This window comes from Neoarius graeffei, chromosome 12 (assembly GCF_027579695.1).
Source record: "Neoarius graeffei isolate fNeoGra1 chromosome 12, fNeoGra1.pri, whole genome shotgun sequence".
In the NCBI taxonomy this organism is placed as follows: domain Eukaryota; kingdom Metazoa; phylum Chordata; class Actinopteri; order Siluriformes; family Ariidae; genus Neoarius; species Neoarius graeffei.
Genome location: NC_083580.1, coordinates 60,841,144 through 60,857,725, shown reverse-complemented (window position 1 = coordinate 60,857,725; position 16,582 = coordinate 60,841,144). Strand labels below are relative to the sequence as shown.

Genomic DNA, 16,582 nt, shown 5'->3' with positions numbered 1-16,582 from the left:
CACACACACACACACACACAGGCTGGTAGGCGGGCGGGCGGTTGGAGGGCATACTGTACCTTGGGTGATACCTGGGAGAGAGGTGGTGGTGTACATGGTGGTGGTGGCTGTAGTGGGTATAGGGGTGGTGGTAAGGGCATCTGGATGGGAAAACACAACACACACACACCCAACACACACACACACACAAGCAAAAATGAAAACGGGGAAATAACAAAAATGAAGCAAAAAAATCAAGCTCAACACAATTATGATATACACTGTCACTCAGCAAAGAATGCAACAAAATCTAAATATGCCTTTAAACATAGTATAAAGAAGCCAGTGTAGATAACCACCAGTGCATTTGCGGTGATATGCAAATAAATAAATAAATAAATAAAGCAGCTCATGTAATCCATTCACTGCACTCATAACAATGCTTTTACTATTCCTAATCAGTCTCAGCTAACCAGCCTAACTTTCTACCTAAATGAGATTTACTTTTTATTAGCAAAAAGAAAAAGTCCTAACTCAACTCTGTGACTTGACTGTTTGCAGCCACAATTAAAATGGGACGTCACATTGCATACCGGTGTCCTAAAAACAGGCATGTTGTTATATTCGGATAATATTGGAATCATGTCAGTGAAATTTCCATCATTTCAGCTTCTCGTAATTCTCCTTATATTCACTCACGAACAAGACTAATGTCTCCCTTGCTCTATTGCCGCTTTTCCACTACCAACGCGGCTGAGTCGGGCTGAGCCGTGCCGTGCTGAGTTGGGCTGAGTCGAGCTGAGCGGGGCTGTTGGAGTTGCATTTCGACTACAACCGCGCTGAACCGTGCTGGCTGGAAGTGGGTGGACACATTGGGTGGAGTTAGCGAAAGTGGGTGGACACATTGGGTGGAGTTAGCGAAAGTGGGTGGACGTCATGTGATGTCGTTAAGCAGCGCAAACAGTGACATCAGTGAGCTTTTAAGCGGTAGTCTCACGACCCGAATAGTAAACAATAAACATGGAGGACATGGAGTCGTTAGTGTTGCTGGTCTTGGTTCTGTGGCTTGTTGTCACCGACAACGCCAACAGATACTGGCAAGAGCGTATAGATGAGGCGAGGCACATAAGGCTCCAGAAATTCTCGTAATTCGTAATTATTATTCTTCCGGGTTTACGGTGTTTACAGATCCCAGCGTGCTCACGGGGCGTGTGTGGGCATGTGAAGACACTCCTCCTCACCAATCAGTGCACAGGGGAGTGTCTGCTCACGCCCCCAGCCTCACTCGGCTCGCTTTGGCTCGCTTCAGCCCCACTCCAAAACGGTGCGAGTTTTAGGGGCTAAGCAGGGCTGAAGCGAGCCGAGTCGTGCTGTTCTTTGGTAGTCGAAACGCGAGCCGTGTCGGGCTGAAGTGAGCTGAAGCGAGCTGAAGTGAGCTGAAAAAGGGTAGTGGAAAAGGGCCATATGTCCTCCATGTTTATTTTTCTCCCTTGAGCTATGACCTGCTTGGTCCAGGAATATAAACGCTCTTGACATCACTCAGCACTTTTTTTGAAAAGTTTCATTTTTTTCTTTTTACCCAATCTTCTTACAATTTTGTCATTTGCCAATTCCCACTCACTAATAGCTCTCCCGTGTCAGATGACAGAAACCAACCGGGGAGGGTGAAGACTAAGACATGCTTCTTCTGAGAAACATGAAGCCAGCCACCCCATCGTTTTGAACATGCTGCATCACAGAGCATCTGAACACTCAGAGGCAAGTGCTATCTACCCTCTTCCACATACATACAGTACCAGTCAAAAGTTTGGACAATCCTACTCATTCATAGGTTTTTCTATATTTTGATGATTTTTTACATTGTAAAACAATACTGAAGACATCAAAACTATGAAATAACACATGGAATGTGTATGGAATTTTGTAGTAAACAAAAAGTGTTCAAAAAAACTACATATGTTTAATATTTTAGATTCTTCAAAGTAGCCAGCGTTTACTTTGATGATGCTTTGCACACTATCTTAACCAGCTTCATGAGGTACTCACCTGGAATGCTTTTCAATTAACAGGTGTGCCTCATCAAAAGTTAATTAGTGCAATTTCTTGCCTTCTTAATGTGTTTGAGATCAAACAGTAAACTGTGGTAATCCATGTATTCATGTAGTAATCCTATTCCACAACTGTAGTAATCCATAAGTTTATAAATCCCCTCCTGGTGGCTTTACGGTCCCCAAACCAAGACCCTCTCAGTGCCTCCTTATGGCATACCATGGCAAACTGGGTACCGTGCGGTCCCAGGCTGAACTGTGAGGGATCTCGGAGCAGGCTGGAGCCCCAGAGGTGCAATATGTAGGGCCCACCGGCATGTGGACATGTCCCAGCACTCACCAATCCAGCCACCTGCTACCTTGCAGGTTGTGCTTTTTTAGGCAAAGGCTAGGAGAAGGCAGTCCGAAGTAACACCACCTGCTGCCTTGCAGTCTCTGCTCACCTAGGCAAAGGCTAAGGGAGTAAACCCTGAAAGAAAATCTGGAATGAAGCTCCTAAGGCAGTCAGGCAGCTATCCTAGCACCCTTCTGGCAGCTTCTGCAGTCAAGTTGGTACCAAACGTACTGATTTCCGCCATTCCTTTGGAGCCTATTAGCAAGACAGAGAGGGGAGTCCTGTTGCTTGGGCAAAGCAGGACTTCCATACACCACGCCCAGGCAAGCGCCCTGGAGAGGCCACTTCAGCATGCCACCCTCAGCACGGAATCAATAGCGGGGAGTGGCAGTCACCGGTGATAAGTCTAAACTCAATTGGTGTACAGCTGGATGCCAGGGGTCACTCCTGACAGTGGGAGAGGTTTTTCAACCTCATTGGACAGCTACCGCCCACTTAATCTGGGCAGCCCCCAGCCAATAAGGTGCTGTCCCACCACTGTCCACCTGTCTCACTGGGTGTGTAAGACTTAGGGTTTTGGCCTGACAAGTGGACTGCGACTCTAGCACCAACAGATCCCAAGGAAGAAAACAGAAGGATAGCACTCAAGATTGGGTGCTGGAATGTCCGAATGATGATGACTGGCCTGGCAACAAGGGTCCAAGACATAGACGACCTGTGCAAAACCGCTGTCATTAGTCCCGAACTCCTTTGCCTTCAAGTTGACATTGTTGCCCTATAAGAAACTTGTCTCCCAGGGTCGGGATGCCTTAGAGAGAGGGATTATGCCTTCTTTTGGCAAGGGAATGGAGAGGAAGAGGCACAAGAACACAGAGTCAGATTCACAATCAAAAATCACCTGCTCTCATCTGTTGAGATGGGCTCAACTAAGTCAGAGCACCTGCGGCTCAACAGTTCGGATGGCACTGTCAATCTCCTCTGTATCTATGCTGACCTGGCACAGTGACCTGAAGGATGCCTTTTACAGCCAGTTCAACGATGTGATCGAGCAGATCCCCAAGTGCGAAGCTCTGATCCTCCTTGGAGACTTCAACGCAAGAGTCAGCACTGATCACGAAGCCTGGCCTATCTACCTTGGCCACTTTGGTGTTGGGAAAACCAACGAGAACGGCCAGCGACTGCTAGAGCTATGCACTTACCATCACCTGTGTATGACCAACACTTTCTTCTCTGTAAAAAAAAGACCCACAGAGTGTCCTGGCTGCACCCCAGATACAAACACTGGCACCAATTGGACCTCATCATCACAAGAAGAGAGCATCTGAACAATGTTCTTGTCACCTGGGTGTTCCACAGTGCTGACTGCGATACTGACCATGCTCTAATCTGCGCCAAGCCTCGCAGTCACACTGCCATGACAGCAATGCCAGAGAATGCTGCCCACTTCAATGAGATACTGGCATCCAGGATGAACAGAGCCAGCATCCCTTTTGATGCACAGACCCAGTGGGAGCACCTTAGAGATGCTATGCACTCCGTGACCATCCAAGCATTTGGAAAGAAGAAAGGCAAAAGTGAAGATTGGTTTGATGTGCACATAACAACCCTCGCGCCCCTCATTGAAGCCAAGAGAGCTGCACTTCAGGCGTATAAGACCAACCCATCACCAGGCACTCTCCAAGCACTCCGTAGAGCAAGATCAAGAGTAAAAGAGGAGGTGAAGACCTGCATGAACCAATTCTGGATTGACCTCTGCACTGAGATTCAGGAAGCTGCAGACATGGGAGACACAAGGAAGATGTACCAGGGTATCAAGAAAGCCACTGGCCCCTCCCAGTCCAAGACAGCTCCACTGAAGTCAACAACAGCTGAGATCATCAGTGACAAGACCAAGCAAATGGAAAGATGGGTAGAGCACTACTCAGAGCTCTACAGAAGAGAGAACCAAGTTTGGTAGTTCGGCCTGGACATGATCGAGCAGATGCCTCTCATGAATGAGCTGGATGGTGTCCCAACAAGAGAGGAGCTGGCAGAGGCCATAAAGAGACTCCCAAATAATAAATCCCCCGGACAAAGTGGGATTCCTGCAGAAGTCCTTAAGTGTGGGCAAAAGAGCCTCTTTAAGCTGCTCTTTCAGTTGCTGTGCTAGTGCTGGGAAGAAGGAGAAGTTCCACAGCAGATGAGAGACTCCATTATTGTGATCCTGTACAAGAACAAAGGATATAGGAGCAATTGCAATAACTACCGTGGAATTTCACTCCTGTGCACTGTAGGCAAGCTGTATGCCCACATAGTCCTCTGAAGACAACAGAGGCTTGCAGAGAGAGTCTACCCTGAATCCCAGTGTGGCTTCCACTCAAAGAGGTTCACAGTGGACATGATCTTTTCTCTGCAGCAACTGCAAGAAAAGTGCAGAGAGCAGCAACAGCCTCTCTACGTCGCATTTATTGATCTGACCAAGGCCTTCGACCTTGTGAGCAGAGACAGCTTGTTCCAGATGCTAACCCTGAGAGGCTACCCACCCAAGCTGCTGAGCATGGTCAAGTCATTTCATGATGACATGAAAGGCACTGTGCAGTTTGATGGAAGCATATCTAATCCATTCTCCGTCCAGACCAGTGTAAAGCAGGGCTACGTGTTGGCCCCAATACTTTTCAGAATTTTCTTTGTCCTCTTGCTCAGGCACATGTTCCACTTGGCTAGTGAAGGGATTTACCTGCACACCAGGTCAGACGGAAGACTGTTCAACCTAGCCCGACTGAGAGCAAAGACAAAGGTCTGCCGCATATTGCTTCGTGACATGTTCTTCGCTGATGACGCTGCTGTTATTGTCCACTTGAAAGAGGAGCTCCAGAGCTTGCTCGACTGCTTCTCATCTGCCTGTGATGACTTCAGCCTCACCATCAGTCTGAAGAAGACAACTATAATGGTCCAAGGCATAGTCCCCACCCCTAGATTGACCATCAAGAGCTACACTCTGGATGTAGTCTCCCACTTTACCTACTTAAACTCCACCATTATGGACACTGTCTCTCTTGATGCCGAGATTGGGAAGAGGATGGGAATGGCTGCTACCAGCATGGCCAGGCTTACCTCAAGGGTGTGGGAAAACAAGAAGCTGACCACTAAGACCAAGTTCATCATCTATAGAACATGCATCCTGAGTACTCTGCTGTATGGAAGTGAATCCTGGATTCCCTATGCCAGTCAAGAGAGGAAGTTGAACTCTTTCCACATGCAGAACCTCCGGTGCATCCTGGCCATCTCATGAGAGGACAGGATACCCAACAAAGAAGTACTGTCAAGGGCAGGGATCCCAACAATGCATACTCTCCTGAGGCAACACAGACTGCATTGGCTAGGGCATGTACATAGGATGCAGGATGGCCGCATACCAAAAGACCTCCTTTACGACAAGCTAGAGAGAGGGAAGAAACCTACTGAATGGCCCAAACTGTGCTTCAAGGCCATCTGTAAAAGGGACATGAAAGAGACAAGAATCAATGTGGAAACTTGGGAGAGCACAGCAAAAGACAGAACAGCATGGAAGGCGGAAATCAGGTGTGCCCTACAAAGAGGCAGGGACAACATTATGGCAGCCGCTGAAGCTAGAAGCAACAAGAGAAAGGCCTGCACAAGGGCACCACCCAACACCTTGGACTTCATATGCCAGCGCTGCAGCCACATCTGCCAGTCAAAGACTGGCCTTATCAGTCACCAAAGAAAGTACTTCAACCAGCGAGGAATGAAGAGTCAAACCCCCGGCACACTTTCCATGGACAACCGTCCGACGAATGCCTAAAACCTAAAGTAATCCATATTATGTCAAGAACCGCTCAACTAAGTAAAGAGAAACGACATCCATGATTACTTTCAGACATTAAAGTAAAATTAAAGAAAGAAAAAACGAATCAGAAGGTGTGTCCAAACTTTTGACTGGTACTGTATGTACCATGACTGGCTAGTGTTGCTGTGATTGACAGGGGGAGATGAACATCATCACCACAGCTAATTTTGTTCTCTTGGACTCTTGGTCATGGACGTCTGTGGCATCATCACAACTCAAACTCAATATGTCCATCCATCCATCCATCCATCCAGCCAGCCATCCATTATCTGTAGCTGCTTATCCTTTGCAGGGTTGTGGGCAAGCTGGAGCCTATCCCAGCTGACTATGGGCGAGAGGCGGGGTTCACCCTGGACAAGTTGTCAGGCCATTGCAGGGCTGACACAGAGACAAACAACCATTCACACTCACACTTATGATCAATTTAGAGCCACCAATTAGCCGAACCTGCATGCCTTTGGACTGTGGGGGAAACCGGAGCACCCGGAGGAAACCCACACAGACAACATGCAAACTCCACACAGAAAGGCCCTCGTCACCTGGGCTCAAACCCAGGACCTTCTTGCTGTGAGGCAACAGTGCTAACCACTACACCACCGTGCCGCCCACTCAAGATGTCCTGAATGCATTTATGTTGTGTCACTCAGGACCCAAAGTTGAATGCTTTTAAAGTTTGGAAAAAAATAGCGTTGACAGCCATTAAAAAAAACAAAAAACAAACAAACAAACAAACAAAAACATCCTATAAGCATGAAAGCACTCTAAAATTAGAAGCCAAGAAATGAAGGGACAATGAAAGGAAACTATATAAAAAGGATAAGACAAAGTGAGTAAAAGGATGAGTAAAAATATAAATCGGAGCCCATACCACCAAACCATGATGCTGAGGTATCACTAACATGGTCTCTACAGGGGGTTGTACTGGTATGTTAGTATGATTTGGTACGACCCAGTGCAGGTTTATCAGCACCAGTAGTGCCTGTTAGCCCATGGTGTGTTCTTAAAAATGAGTAAAATTCATTACAGGGAAGTGAGTTGGGTGTTAATTTGTCATTTAGCATCTACAAAGCATTGTGATCCCATTCAAGGACATTACTGTATTTCTTCTTCAATTGGTGCATAATTGCATCTAAAATCACCCAAAAACCAAGGCTCCTTTTTCTGTTGTTAGAAATGTTTCTTTGTGTGTGGAGTAATCAGGACAGGCAAACAGGTGACGGTTAATGAAACGAACAAAATGAAATAATATGTGGCTGGTTCTGGTTAAGGGACATTGTGTGTGGATTGTGTGCTCACTGCTGAGATAACAGGCGTGAAAAGTGACGCGGGCGGCACCACTGTTTGCCCGGCGCATCCAGACAGATACCACTGTGTTAACATCTGTGCTGAGGAAATTGGCCGGCTGTCTCCCCTCCCGGCTTTGTTGTCCGCGCTCCATCAAAAGAGCTCGGCGGGAGCTTGGGAACACTTCCCTTCGCTAATGATAAAATATCCAGGAGGAGGGAACACAGCCAGAGATGGCGAGAAACATGCAGAGAGAGAGTAACTTTCAGAGCTGCCGCCATCACACACATGGCATGCGGCAACAACTCAGAAAATGGCAGCCACTACCTGTCTTTCAGTACGCACCTCATACAGAGCTTGGTCGAGTCCCAAATGAGAAAGTCAAAATTAAATTTAAAAAAGAAAAAGTGTAAGGACGTTGTGTATTTCTTGATGCAACAGCATCATGGATTTAATTTCAATCTAGGTTATGTGATCATTAACAGTTTGTTGAGAAAAAAAATTACATTTAGTTTTAGTCACTTTCTGAAAATTGTAGTTATATTTTAGTCACATTTTAGTCTTTTTTATTATTGTTTTGTTGTAGTCCAGATTTAGTCAGTGGAACTCAGTTTTAATTTTATTCTAATTTTAGTCATTAAGTTTTAATGAAAAAAAAACTTAAACATTTAGTTTTCATTTCAGCCACTTAGTGAAAATTGTAGTTATATTTTAGTCACATTTTAGTCTTTTTTTTGTTGTAGTTCAGGTTTAGCCAGTGGAACTCAGTTTTAATTTTAGTCTCATTTTAGTCATAATTTTCTCAGACAGTTTTATAATACTTGTAAACTCCCCCCCCCCTTTTTTTGTATGTGTCTGGCATTTTGTATTTTGATCACTATTCTCATAAAAAGATGTTATTTTGTTCAGACCAGCATCTGAACAAAATGAGCATTGCAAAAGCCGTACAAGTTGCTAAGCGAGCAAGCCGGATTCCCTCGCTTCCCAACTACGATCAGGAATGTGAAACAAGGAACGTAACCTACTGGAAAGGATTTTGCTGAAGGATGGGTCTCCTGGCTGTAAAGTCCCTTGAGAAGTAAGCTAGCTTGTTGACCAGAGATTTTGCTGTAATTTTTTTTTGTCAAATATTTTTTTGTTTGCATTGTTGTTGTTGCAATTTAGTCATGAAATTAAAGATAGTCAACCAATTCCTATTGTCAAAATTTTCATTGACAAAATTAACACTGATCATTAATTCACTTATCTAGTATTACAAGACTGTGAGTTGGCCTAGTGGTTAGCGTGTCCAAGATCGTGAGTTCTACTCGCGGTTGGGTCATACCAAAGACCATCATAAAAATGGTACCTACTACTGTCTGACAAGGCACACTGAGGTTACCAGAGGACTAGCCTCCCACTGTAACCCTAGCTGTAAAGGCAAGAGACCAAGGGCTACTGAAACAGAGATCAGTGCCATACGCCTTAAAGAGTTGGTTAGTATTGAGACAGGAGACTGCCTAGGAAGACCAGATTCTCGCATGAGAGGGACTTTAACTTGACTAGTACTACAAAGGGCAATGACAAATAAACAGGTTGAGGTTTGTGTGATAGTTTTATAGTACTTCTGCCTATACGGTATGTGGTCCTTTTAGATGCCAATGAAATGCTTTTCTGGATCACAGGTTATTAGAGGTTACATGGATTTCTGTCTCAGACTGCAGTGATTAAATCAACCACCTGTAGGGCTACTTTAATTTGATTTTACAAAAGAGGTTGGTGAGTGATTGACACTCGAAACTTGCCTCTAAAGTAATTATTTTTTCCTGTTATTACATAAAAGAAACCCTGCATAATAAACTCCAATTCCTACTTTATGTTCACCTTTATTTTGAAAGCACATTTGGGTTTCAGCTTGTTGTGTCCCAATCAAAATTGTATTTTTTATTTTATTTTTTTCTGGGACACATTTACTGCTATCATTCAGGATTTTCCTCAGTGACAATGATATGTATTTTACTACTGAAAATCCATCCAATATTTCTGTTGTCCTGTCCAGTGTATGTGCACTGTCCTATTAATTTATTATAATTTTTCCCACATTGTTGCACACTTTATATAGTCCTGTGTACTGTGCTACAGTAACATACAGTCCTGTGCAAAAGTCTTAGGCACATGTAAAGAAACACTGTTGACCAAAATGGCTTAAAAATAATGAAATGAAATGTTTCAACATTAAAAAAGCATACTATCAACAGCAGTAAGCCATAATAAATGAAACAAAGTCAATATTTGGTGTGAGACGACCCTTTGCTTTAAAAAAAAAAAAGTCTCAGGTACAATGAGTGCAGTTTTATAAGGAAATGAGCTGTAGGTTTTACTGAGCATCTTACAGAACCAGCCACGGTTCTTCTGGACACTTTGACTGTCACACTCACTTCTTAATTTTGCACCAAAACCCAGCAGCCTTCATTATGTTTTCTTTTTTAATCTGAAAAGTGCTCTCTTATGTAATATGCTGTTCAGATACAAATTATTATTATTTTTTGGTAACATTTAATTTTGTGCTGGAAAACAAACGTTTGGAACTCTAAAATGTTTTTGAACCGACTTGATAATGCAGAAGTCATAAAATAGACATCTATAACAAAGTTTATACGAAAAAAAATAGGGTGCCTAATACTTTTGCACAACACTGTATAATGTAATATGGTCCTAAAGAAATGATATTTCATTCCAGTGTATACAAGTTCTAAAGACGAATGGTAATAAAACCCACTCAACTAGACTTAATGACACATAATGATACCGATTCATACGGGTGACCTGTCTGCTTTTTTTTTTTTTTTTCCACATCCTGAGAAGAGAGCAACAGAGAATTCTGGACCATTTTATCTTTATGAATAGACTGATATTTTAGGCCTGAAAAAAGAGGACATGTCCAGGAAAAAGAGGACACCTGGTCACCTTAGGTTGCTATTTGTCCCCATCTACACTGATTACATTAGTCACCTGTAACACTCCATAAGTTTTTTCAAACCCTTATCATTACTATCTTCTATTGATGTATTCTCTTATGTTTAGTTTTATGACAATAGCTGATAGAGGTTTTTATCTGCCAGTGTCACTGTTTATGGAGTGAACATTTCAAATGTATATTATCCACAGGAAAAGGAAAAACAACATCATCATCTCACGGATCGTGTTAATCAACTGGAATAAACAAGCCCTGATCGGCATGACCACAAAACCAGTTGGATTTTGACACTAATGAGCTATCATATGAGCAGCAGGTAAGTTTCAATTAGAGATTGATTACTGCACCTTAGGTTTAATAAATAGTGTGTCTAGATCAGTTCTGCTCTTAGAAATTAATTATTAAAATGTTCTCAGGGCTGAAACGGTTATGACTGACTGCGATAATCACTCTGTCAGAAAAACAACAACAACAACAACAACAAATTTTTGTCTTTCTTGACTATAACACATATAAGAAAAGCAAAAATTAACATTAGGTAGCTAGCAGCTCCTTTTAAATTAGCTTAAAAATTGACTTTACCTTGTATAACTATCCATGTTCTGTTAGTTCAGTTGACTATAACTAGCTAATTTCCTGTGAAGGGGAGAGCAGGGAGACTTGGGACAAGTTTTCAGCTTTTGTAGATTGTGTGAAATTCTTTGCAGGTAGCATCACATTCATATTGCTTTAGAGAGAAGTTACTATACCCTCTTACCACAACATTAGTTTCTCAGCTTGTCACATACTATATACTGGCCTTCAGGATTTACTTTCTCTGTCATTACTTTTTGCTGGGAGACATAAGACATTGAGAGGAGACATGGGACACTATGTTGGAAGACTTGGGACATAGCGGGGAGACATGGAACAAAAATAAAATACCCCAGCCTACATGTTTAATTTTTATTTATTATCAAAACTTGTAACATACGAACTGTATGAACACACAGTGCTGGTACAGCGATAGAAAAATGTCAGTTTACACAAAACCTGATGAGACAAAACAGTTCCATTCTCAAGAAGGAAAGTTTAATCTTCATGCAGGTACATGCCCACATTTTTAACAAAACATTTTTAAACAATTTTATATTTGTAAACCACAAAAAAACCTGTAACATGAACTGTCCCAACTCTCCCCATCTGGCCATTTTGAAAGAAAAAAAAATCCTGAAATGTTTCCCCCAGAATTTAAAGGTACTGACTGCAAAGTCCTCTGAAATTTTTTTAATTTTTTAAAATTGTGCATGGTGTTTTCCTAGCCTGGGAAATCCCATGCTGCTTTGCACAATCGTTCCGATCTGAAAGACAGCATGGAAACTATGGTCTAAAGGCTCGCCTGAGTTAGGGAGCCAATCAGAGAGTGGGGAGGGGTGGAAAGACGGTGACGCGTACTACTCGACAAACGGAAGCTTGTAGTTTATTTGGGACTGTTTACGGATCACATTTAACATGGCGGCAAGCGATACGAACCAAACTTTCGATCAAGCTTTAGACACTGTTCTGAATAGTTTAGAGCGAAAGTTTGTTTTAAAAAAAGAACAGCGTTTGGTGTTAGAGTCTTTCTTCGCCTCTTTGTTGCTCTAACAACGTCACCGGGAACAACTGCCATGATTGGTCATGGGCTACGTATACGCCAAATGATAGACATTCGCAACGTCCAATAAACGGCCGTTGACAATCGTAAACCACACCTTCCCTACGAGAAATTCAATAGGCGGATTCCAGACCATATTTCACTTGTGATATGGTCTGGTGTTAACCAGACTAGTGTTTTCCTATGTCCTGCAAGAACAAAATCATGTGGACAAGATGGGATCAATTTGATATGCTGAGGGTTGCTTTTCTCCATTTTGGGACCAAATATTTTACCTCTTGGAGCCAAACAGTATGGGCCTACAGAAACAGCCGAATGCGAGGAGCTTGAACTAATTAGTATACTTATGGAACTGCGTCACACCAAGATGGTGATGTGCAGAAAACATCATGACTCTGCATCGACCTCGGAGAGTTTTGAGTTGCAGGTATATAATTTGCGGTTGACATTCACGAATAGATCTGTGAAACAAAAGACGAATATATCTTTTCTCTGTGACTGCTTTTGTGTTATTGTTTCTTTCTGTGTAAGGTCAAAACATTAGGTGTACAAACTCCATACTCAGGTGGGGTTTACATTAGACCGTATCAGCGGATCATCAGATTAACGTTTTTAAAAACGATTAGTGTGCACACAGCAACGCCAATACACGATTCGCGTGCACACAGCAACGCCAATACACGGATACGCTAATCACATGACTAATTCGGCACGTAAGTTGAAATGTGTCAGTGCGGCTCATCGCTTCCTCCTCAGCGGCTGCGCTCCAAATCACTCCGCCCTGAACAGCGAGTGCCCTCTGGAGGGTGCGCACTCCGGCCCTGCGCAGCTCACAGAGCGCGCGAGTGAAGTGCACGAGCAGTGATTCGGGACTGAGCCGCTGTGCGCAAGTCACTTACCACTTGCAAGTGGAAGGATGGCAAGCCTAAAGACCATCATAACTACACAATGGGCAGTATTTGCATCAGTATTTGCAGTATTTTCATACTTTTATACTCTTTAATGAAAGGTGATACAAGGCGGAAGTCCGCGCTGTTTTTCAGCAGTCGCATCACATGACAAACGCCAGCGAATCAGGAAGGTGGATGTCACAGTGACGTTGTCCAATGACGACGCCAGCTAGAGCTCAGCACAGCGTATCCGCGTATTCTCAATGTTTACACAGCACCAGACCAGACACGATCTGGATTGAATACGTGGACCCTGGCAGATTCCCGTTTCCCGGCATTTCCAGGCGTTTTAATGTAAACGGACAGTGCATCCGCGAAGAAAACGAGACAGATACGGTCTAATGTAAACTTGGTCTCAGACTCATCAATCCAAGACAAGCACTGCAAATTCATTGGCAGATTTCACGCCTGTTTCATCTTTTAGTCGATTCCAGCGGTCAATCTGTCTCTTCACGAAAGTTCTTGTGGACAACCTTTTGGTTTCCATCACTTTTCTGGCACTTTCGAGCTGATTTGCTTTCATATTTTCCTTTTCTTTTTAGCTGTCAGGAGATCAGAGTCTGCCATATTTGCCCATGCTGACTTGTTTTGGTTAAAAGTAGGTCAAACGCCCCACAGTGGTCACGTGATATTGTTGCTCACTTGCTTCAGCAATCTCCAGAATCATAAAATGCGGGACTCATTTTATCTCAGCAAAACGTTTACACATAGGATACATAGTGTGTGCAGCAGTGCAACTCCTCAATTTAAACTCAAATCAACTTCAAATCAACGTGAAGCATCTCGAAACTCCAACAGCAATAGAAATAGAAGATATTTGCCCAGAATTCAACTTTGCAGTCAGCACTTTTAAGTTTTATAAATAATACCATGTCTGGTAACTCTAGGCTACATACTTTAATTCCTAACAAATCCCCAATTCACCAGTGTACATTACACCATAGAATGGAGGTGGAGGCAAAGTAGAACATACAAGTTTTGCTTGACAAAAATATTGAACTGCACAGACCTTACTGCAGTGTCCAGTTTTGTAGCTCCAAAGGAAGTAGGTTACTCTAAGGGGCAACACCTAACTTCTGATGGAATCTAAAACCCGACTGGCTGAAATTAATTTACGGGAATACAAACTGTCCCGAGTCTCCCCCTGTCCCAAGTCGACCCCGCTCTACCCTACTTAGCCGAGTAACGAGTAACAAATGCTTCTTTCTGTTGAAGTTATCTTGTGTGTGTTTTTCAGAAAGCAATATTAGAAGCTACATGCTAACAGTTTGTGTGATTAGCATTTTATATACACTGCCTGGCAAAGTTCACCACTATCCTTCAGGGTTTTAATAATGCGCTGGACAGTTTTTAACCCAATTCCAGTAATTTCAGCAATCTCCTTAGTTGTTTTCTTTGCTTGATGCAGGCTAATAATTTGACCCTTCTGAAACACAGTAGCATCTTCTCCACAATCACAGAATACGTCTTCTGACATGAATGTTTCATAAATGAGGAGCTAGGGTTAAAAGAATTGATGGTAGTTGAAACATATTAATTACTGCAGTATCTGGTACTGGTATCCACAAGCACGTTTCTGTGAGGCAAATTTTTTTTTTTTAGGCTTCTGCTGAATGGGCTTTTGAATATCAATTGAAGTGCCATTCCACCATTGGATGTATTCTTTGGCATAAAATACAATATATTTTATGACAACATGACTAGACAGAGAAATCTTTTAGCTTCAAAATGATATATCAAACATAATTTTTTGACAACGACAAGTATATTCATTTTGCGACCAAAGTCACCTACCCTTTTAATTTCCACGCGGTAGTGAAACGTGATGTCATCGGCAGGTTCCCCTTCTTGTGTACCACGTGTCGGTCTATTTTTAGACCAGGAAACCCCCAAAGTGAGAGAGTCATTTCTCCTCGTATATGGGGGCCAAAAAAATTGCGAAAAATTTTGAGTTAATCTTTCAGTTAGCTAGATTTATTGGTATTAGCTAGATTTATTGGTATTATTTTTATCGCGTTCTATCCGCCATTGCTGATACAGTAATATGTGCCACGTCACACGTCACGTGGTACACAAGAAGGGGAACCTGCCGATGACATCACGCGCGGAAATTAAAAGGGTAGGTGACTTTGGTCGCAAAATTAATATACTTGTCGTTGTCAAAAAATTATGTTTGATATATCATTTTGAAGCTAAAAGATTTCTCTATCTAGTGATACCATTTATATATGTTGTCAAAATATATTGTATTTTATGCCAAAGAATACATCCAGTGGTGGAATGGCACTTTAAGATTACTATTTTTTAGTTTTATTTATTTAGTGATGTGATGATGTATTTATATTTATTATTTAGTTTTATTTATATGTATATGCATCTTTCCCCTTCCCCCCTTTATTATTATTATTATCTCATCTCATTATCTCTAGCCGCTTTATCCTTCTACAGGGTCGCAGGCAAGCTGGAGCCTATCCCAGCTGACTACGGGCGAAAGGCGGGGTACACCCTGGACAAGTCGCCAGGTCATCACAGGGTTGACACATAGACACAGACAACCATTCACACTCACATTCACACCTACGGTCAATTTGGAGTCACCAGTTAACCTAACCTGCATGTCTTTGGACTGTGGGGGAAACCGGAGCACCCGGAGGAAACCCACGCGGACACGGGGAGAACATGCAAACTCCGCACAGAAAGGCCCTCGCCGGCCCCGGGGCTCGAACCCAGGACCTTCTTGCTGTGAGGCAACAGCGCTAACCACTACACCACCGTGCCGCCCTATTATTATTATTATTATTATTATTATTATTATTATAGGGCACAATGTTATTGGAACCTAGCTCTGTTGTGTGACCCCCACCATTTTTTTTTTATTTATTATGTGTTTATTTATTGTATCTGAGGTGGAAGCTTAATAAAATAAAATAAATAAAATAAAAATTATCCAGTCAAAGGCTCTTAAGTATTTGCTTATTGAAAACCAAATGGCAGACGGTAGTATCTAAAATCAAAATGAATTTAATAACTTAAGAACAAAGCTAGATCAGACACAAATGATTAAATATACCAAACAAGCAACAAGCCCCACCATTTCCATTGGCCACCATGCTTAAACAATTACAGTCGTTCCTGTCACAGGGAAGGGTTTGAGAAAGAAAGAAAAAATCCTGACTGACAGACACATGGGGAGCTGCATAAATGGGGAGAGTATGGTGTACTATGAGCTTAAACCCAATCTCATCCTCAGTGGTGGGCCAACTTAATTGGCTCTATCCTGTTACGAACTGTGAATGCCTAGCAGATGTTTGGGATTAATGGTGTCAGCAGCTCATTAAAAATGTGGCAGTCCAAGAAAAAAAAGAATGTAGTTCTACTCCACGTTCCTGATTGGGGTCCTCTACGTAACTATTTAGCCATGTCTCTTTTAAGACAGCACACTAACGCTGGAATGAATCAATAAGTTTGGGGCTTCTTGCCTTTTAAACAGCAGGCACACTCCTGTCGTGTCACGCTTGTGTGGGTTTATCATAGCGCATTATGAATCA

The 16,582-nt window shown here is 42.7% G+C and overlaps 1 protein-coding gene across 4 annotated transcripts in view; it reads right to left on the bottom strand.

Moving 5' to 3' along the window:
- cadm1a (cell adhesion molecule 1a) overlaps positions 1–16,582 on the bottom strand; it is a 748,250-nt gene that overhangs the window by 56,945 nt on the left and 674,723 nt on the right. For 3 of the 4 annotated variants that reach the window (XM_060936142.1, XM_060936144.1, XM_060936145.1), the window contains one exon: positions 60–140. The exons of the other annotated variant lie outside the window; for it this stretch is intronic. In XM_060936142.1, coding sequence (XP_060792125.1) covers positions 60–140 — 81 coding nt within the window. The remainder of the gene's footprint in view (positions 1–59; positions 141–16,582) is intronic. 4 annotated transcript variants of the gene reach the window in all.